The 6,749-nt window shown below is 62.1% G+C and overlaps 1 protein-coding gene across 1 annotated transcript in view; it reads right to left on the minus strand.

Annotated features, from left to right (window-relative positions):
• The window catches only part of CRB2 (crumbs family member 2), a 15,117-nt gene that overhangs the window by 4,630 nt on the left and 3,738 nt on the right, over nt 1-6,749 (minus strand). The window contains 6 exon segments of the mRNA XM_008568330.1: nt 6-110; nt 874-1,039; nt 1,616-2,124; nt 2,215-3,087; nt 5,887-6,000; nt 6,194-6,580. Coding sequence (XP_008566552.1) covers nt 6-110; nt 874-1,039; nt 1,616-2,124; nt 2,215-3,087; nt 5,887-6,000; nt 6,194-6,580 — 2,154 coding nt within the window.

Consider the following 6,749-nt stretch of genomic DNA (forward strand, 5'->3'; position numbering starts at 1 on the left):
GTCGCGCGTGCGGAAGACGAGCGACAGGCCGCTGAGCGAGCGCCCCGACGATACGTTGTGCCCGCTGAACGCGGCGGGGGGGCCCTCGCGGAACGTGGCCTCGGCCACACCTGCGGAGAGAGGGAGCATTGGGCGGTGGCCTTTTCCAGGGACGCCTCGCCCCCTCCCCGAATGCGCGAGTGGCACCGTCTCCCACCCCTCTTCCCCGGGGCCGTGGAGGGCGGGCACACGCCCCCGTACCACCTAATCCCGGCACCTGCAGCCAAGCCCACCGCCCTCGCTTCCATCCGCCTCGTGCATTCCCCACCCCCGGAGAACCAGTTCCAGCCGGTGCTGGGGAGACCACAGTGCACACACTGCCCTCCAGGTCACAGGCCTGCAATATTAACCCCTCGAAAAATCTGCCCCCTTCCCCACTCCATGAAGCTGCCCAGGCTCATCTCATGGTGAGTCTTGCTCGTCCTTCTGCTTAAAACCCTTCCATGGCTCTCCAATGCCCTTGGGATAAAGTCCGAGCTGCCTGCCCTGGCGTTCAAAGCCTCTGCCACCCTCTCCACCCCATTTCCACCCTTCCCGTACCTGTGCTTCAGCTGTTCTTATAGACCCCAGGGCCTTTGCACATGCTACTCTCTCTCCCCAAAATGTCATTCCCTGTGGCCCGTCAGAGTTTGCACTTGAAAACCCCCAGCACATGCTCGCCTCCTTCAGAAAGCCTCTGACCCTCTGGACGCAGTGGCCCCACCGTACTGGGCAGGGGCTGTTGGCATTCCTGGCCCACATCCAGCATTCTATAAGCCTAGAGGGTCAGGGCAGGATCTAACCAGCTTGAGTGTCCAGTGCCCAACATGTGGGCTGACCAGGGCACACACTCACAGACAAAGCCATCGGGGACCTCCTCACAGGTGGCGGGAGGGAGGCAGGGCTGGCCAGGGCACCACAGCTGCTCGGCACACGTGGGACCCGTGAAGTTAGCAGTGCAGGTGCAGTGGAAGTCATTCCAGGTGACAAGGCAAGTCCCACCATTGAGACAGGGGTCAGGCTGTGAAAGATTCCAGGCAGGGCTGGCTCAGGCCTGTGGTTAGTGTCACCCCACCATGACCATCATTGCAGTGGTTCCCCACTGAGCGTCTCCTGCAGACACATCACCTCCTCACTGACAAGTGGAGAGGAAGTCACTATCATCCCCATTTTACAGATGAGGAAACTGAGGCTCTGAGAGGGAAAGCCACTTGCCTGGGTCTCCCAGCTGGTAAAGAGAGGAAGCAGAGCTGACACACAGCCATTCCAATTCCAGGGCTGGTGCCTTGTTCGTGAACCCGTGGGTGGCCCTGCCCCCCAAGTAGCTCCTTTGGAAAGGCTTGGGCAGCCCTCTGTCTGGGTCAGGGTGTCTGTCTCAAACCAGGACTGGGTGGAAGGAGGCACAGGGACCACCAGAGGGTAAGAGCAGCTGGGCTGGAGAGGAAATGAGCAAATCCTGCTCTGCCACTCTTGTAGTGAGACCTTGGGCAGGTCACTGCACTTCCTGAGCCTCAGTTTCCTCATCAATAAAAGGACGTGCTAAACCCTGATGATGCAGGATAGATCCTGGGAACAGGACACACTCCCGGGCACTCACACTGCACATGTCCTCGGAGACGCAGCCCACGGTGACATTCCGGAACTGCCCGGCGCCCAGCTCCTGGGGCTGGCTTGAGTTCTCCAGCAGCAGGGGAGAGAAGGGGAGGACGAGGCCGTTGAGTCGCAGATCCTGGAGGCAGCCTCGGAAGGGCCCGCCCCAGGGCTGGGTGTCAACAGCGAGGAGTCTCCCGCCCACATGCACCTGCCACCCCAGGTCCTGCAGCTGGTCAGACCCGAAGCTGAGCGTCACCAGGTGGCGGAGGCCATCATCCCAGCGCCCGGGGAGCACCACAGCAGGACTGCCCGGCGCCTCCGCCCGGATCTGGCCCTCCCTCAGGAATACTGTCAGGCTGGCTGCTGAGTCGTTGGCAAACTGGAGCAGCAGTCCTGCAGGCTCCCGCGTGCGGAGGAGGAAGGACACGGTGAGGTTGGGGCCCGGCAGCTCGTGGAGCACAAAGGAGGCAGAGCTCAGGGTGCCCCCCAAGCCAAAGGTGGCAGCTGGAACCTCTGCAGACAGAGAGGGGGCAGGGCGTGAGGCCTGCAGGCTGGGGGAGCCCAGATTTTAGGTGCTGCCTTCCCACCTGGCTCATTCCTCACCATCAGCACACATGGGGCCACTGTGAGGCCGGGGACAGTGGCAATGGAAGTGAGTCCACAGGTCCACGCAGGCCCCTCCGTGGGCACAAGGCAGAGGCTGGCACTGCTCATGGCGCTCACAGCCCAGGAGGACATTCTCCCCGAGATCCTCGGGCAGCAGGAGGTGCCCATCCACGCGAACGTCCTGGAAGCAGCCTGCAAAGGCCGTGCCACCCAGCTGGGCAGAGCAGAGCCCAGCAGTCAGCGGGGCTGCCGAGGCCGTGGGAATTGGGGCCACAGGACCCGAAGCTACACAGAGCCGGGCAGGGCAGCCCTCGTGCCATAGCCGCAGCTCCAGGGTGCCTAGGTGGAGTACCACCTCCACCTGGTGCCAATGGCCATCATTTAGGGCCAGGTCTGGCAGTCTCAGGACAAGCACAGTGGTGCCGTGCCTCCAGAGTGTGGCCTGCAGTGTGGCCTCCCCCAGTGCCAGCTCCAAGCTGTCCTGGGTGTCACTGCGACTGGCCAAGGCCCCAGCAGGCAGCGTGGTGCGAAACCGCAGTGCCATACTCAGGGGGCCACCAGCAGGCACCGAAGCCTGCACAGGGCTCCCGGCCACCACAGAGAAAGTGGTGTTCTGGCCACAGAAAGGTCCATGGGTCCCTGGTGGGCAGCGGCAGGCATAACTGTGGACCCCAGACTCGAAGATGGGGATGCAGGTGGCAGCCGGTGGGCAGATGTGGCCCTGGCAGCCAGTGAGCTGCACAGAACAGTCATGCCCACCCCAGGCCTCTGGGCACCAGCAGATGTAGCCTGCCACGGTGTCATCACAGGTTCCACCATGAAGACAGGGCTCCGATAGGCATTCATCCACATCTTCCTGGCATGTCAGGCCTTCAGGAGAGACCAGGCCAAGGCTCAGTAGTGCTCAGGGCCGGAACCATACTCTTGACCCAGAACTTACATACCTCTCATGATGGGGACCTTGTACCTATCAACCAAACCAGTTCCCAAAGGATTTCTCTGAAGTCCCCATAGGCCAGAATCCAAGATGCCCCTTCTCTTGCCATGTCCAGTAAGTCTCCATGCCCTGTGGATTTAATCCCCTAAACACTCTCCAATCCCCGCTTTCTCCCACCCCACGTCTCCTGCCTCGCCAGCTCTCTGGGCCCGAGCCCAGCATCCCCCAGTCGGCCTGCTTTCAGAAGCCCCTCTCCCACCCATCTCCACCAACAACCGGAGGTCTACTTCCCGGGCATCACCTGGCTAGGTTCCTCTGCTGCTTAAGGTCCAACCACTCGCTTGGCATTCGACCCCTTATGGGCTAGGCCCTATCAGGCCCCCAAGCCTCAGCCCTGCTCCCTACAAACCTTCAACTGACCATTCCTCCAAGCATTTTCTGGAAAGTCCTATGTCCAGGGCTTTGCTCATTCTATTCCCTCTGCTTGGAATGCCTCACCCTCCTTTACCCCGCCTTTCAAACTCCTACTCATCCTGCAAAGCCCAAACTCAAAGGACCCAGAGGTTTCCCTGACTCCCAACCCCAAACTACTGTGTCACCCTCACTCCCAGGCGCAGCTCCCAGAACCATGTATTGAAAGTATCTGTTTACTCAGCTGGGCTCTCTTTCAAGGGCCTGAATAGGATGTTGGTGGCCAGCAAAGGGCTTGGCATGGCTTTGCAGACAGAGTGATGAAATGGAGGAGTGAGTGGGGGCAGGTGTATGCATCTGGGGCACTCTGAGTAGCCCCAGGCTCTAGCCCCTCAGTCCCTTTGCTCTAGGGCCCCCACGCTGGCTGTGAAGGGGCCACCTCATCCTCCCCTCCAGGAGCTCCCTCCAGGTGCTCTGGCCCTAGCTTGGATCAAGATGCCACAGCCCAATGCCAGCTCAGCCAGAGCCTCCACAAAACACACCAAGGCCAGCCCTGCCCCATATCCCAGCTGGAGGAACCCCAGCCCAGAGATGCCACCAGGACTTGAAGCCTGCCAGTCAGCCCTCAAACAGCACAGCCTCCATCTGGGAGCTGCCAGCCAGCAGCCCAACCTCCCCTGTCCCAGGCCTCAGTCCTCCATACCTGCCTGGAGCCACAGGCCCCCCAGGAAGGTCCACAGAGTCCGCAGCCCCATTGATCCCCCACAGATGGCTGAGAGGAGAGGGGTGGGCGGGCACCGAGGCTGGGGAGCAGAGCTCCCCACCGGGCCCAGCTGCCTCCTTCAGAGCCGGCTCAGGAATGCCAGGCACTGGCCTCCCCCACGCCCAGCACGGCCCAAAGGGAGGACGGGCAGTGAGCCCAGCCCCATGGCCGGGGTTCCCCTCCCGGGCCCTGACCTCAGAGATATGCCCTCCCTGTCACCGTCAGCTGAGCTCAACTGGGAGAGCAGCTGGGTTCCCGCTGACGCTGGTGAACCCGGGGATGACACCCCTGTCCTAAGCCTCCATCACCTCATGTGTAAGATGGGGCTTTTAAACCCCTTCCTTGTGGAGCTGTGGCGAGGAAGAAATAAAATGCAGAGAATGCTTCCAGACGCCCGGCATGCTGTAGCGGCCATGGTGTGCCAGGCACCTGCAAGGCCATGGTCCTAGAGTGGGACGTGGAGAACCTCAGCCCATGGGGGAAATGGATGGGCTTTCAGGGCCCCTAGGGGTGCTGGCCATGCAGGAGGTGTGGGATGCGGAGCCCCAGCATCTTCGGGGGGTGAGGGGGGGTGGGGATCTGCCAGGGGAGCCTGTGCCCAGGAACCTGCCAGGGAGAGGAGCAGTGTGCCTGAGCAGGAATGCGGGCGGGTGTGGGGGAGGCATCGCAGGCATTCCAGAGGGGGCAGGGACACTCGGTGAGTGTGTAGTTCCTTGGGCTCCCCAGTGTCCAGTGTCTGTGCATCTGCACTCCCAACTCCTGCCTAACAGGACCCAGCTCCCCAAAGGCCAAGCTCATCCTTGTACAGATTCTGCCCCCAGCTCTCTGTAATGTCCCCTTTCCTCTGTCCTGGCTGAACCACCTCAATCCTCCCTGCAGGCCCCTCAGCTTCGGCCTGGCCCTCTGATGTCAGGAGTCCAAGCTTCTCTCTGCCCGTCGCTTCACGCATTGTCCCAGACAAACTCAGCCCACCATGGCCCCAGCTGCCGGGATTATGCTCCTGAATCCTCCCTGCAGGCCCCTCAGCTTCAGCCTGGCCCTCTGATGTCAGGAGTCCAAGCTTCTCTCTGCCCGTCGCTCCACGCATTGTCCCAGACAAACTCAGCCCACCATGGCCCCAGCTGCCGGGATTATGCTCCTGACCCCCAGTCTCTGGCTCTAGCCCAGGCCCCTGTCTTGGGCCCCAGACCCCAGACCACCAGCCCCACCCTGGCTCCTCCCCATGGATGTTCCAGAGACACTCTGTATGCACAAGGCTGAACTCACCACCCTCCAGCTGGTGTCACCTAGGACAGAACTCCAGCCATCATCCCTGACACCTCCCACTCACACCGGAGGACCTACAGAGTGTCCATTCTGAATATTTCTCAAGCTGATCAGTCCCCTTCTCTCCTACCTTCAAAGCCCAGGTCCCAGCTCAGCCCCTGGGCCACCACACCCACCTCCTCCCTGATCTCCTTGTCCCAATCAATCCACACATCAGACAGAAGAACCCTTCTCACCCTGGGCCCACCAACTCTGACCTTGCCCTGCCTCAGTGCCTGCCCCACCCTGGCACCTGTGTAGCCATCCCGACAGTGGCATTGGAAGCCATTGGGTAGGTCCTGGCAGCGGCCTTCGTTGACGCATGGCTGTGAGACACACTCATCCACGTCCACGCTGCAGTCGTCCCCTGCAAGAGACCCAGCTGTGGCTCCCATCTGCACCCTCAGAGCCAGACCCCAGCTGAAAGGGTCCACTTTATAGCCAGAGAGACTGGCTCTGACTCAGACAGGGTGGCACAAGGTGAGCAGCAGGACCAGGCCGTTGGGATCCCTCCCAATGCATCCGGCCACTGGCTGGCTGCTTCCCCAGCGGGGGCTCACCCTCAAAGCCGGGAGGACAGCGGCACAGGAAGCCGGCCGCGTGAAGGAAGCTGAAGTCGCCGGGGAAGGTGGCCTGGCCGCCCCCGTAGAGGGCCGGGTCTGAGCGCTGCAGGCACTGGCCCCCGTGCTGGCAGGGGCCCGCCGCACACTCGTCCTCGTCCACCTCGCACCGCTCGCCACTGTAGCCTGGGGGCGCACACACGGGGCGTCGGGTCACACGGGGTCTCCAGGCAGCACCCCTCCACTGTCACCAGGCCAGCCCAGGGCCAGACAGGGACGACAGCTCGGAATGACATCAACAGCGAGCGAGGGACGCATTGAGGGGTGTGGGAATGCCTGTGGCAGCAGCAGCACAAACTATTATTACTAGCAGTGCTGAGCACTTCTGTGCCACGTGCTTCACGGGCATGACACCGTCACCCGCCTCGCAGCAACCCTATCTTGCAGATCAGGAAACTGAGGCTGACAGGTCGCAGTCACAGGCGCGCGCACGCTGGTCCGAGGGCGGCGCCCGCGCTCGCGCACGCGCACAGCGGCGCACCCGTCCCCCCGCCCC

Source organism: Galeopterus variegatus, unplaced genomic scaffold (assembly GCF_000696425.1).
Source record: "Galeopterus variegatus unplaced genomic scaffold, G_variegatus-3.0.2 Scaffold400, whole genome shotgun sequence".
Lineage (NCBI taxonomy): Eukaryota > Metazoa > Chordata > Mammalia > Dermoptera > Cynocephalidae > Galeopterus > Galeopterus variegatus.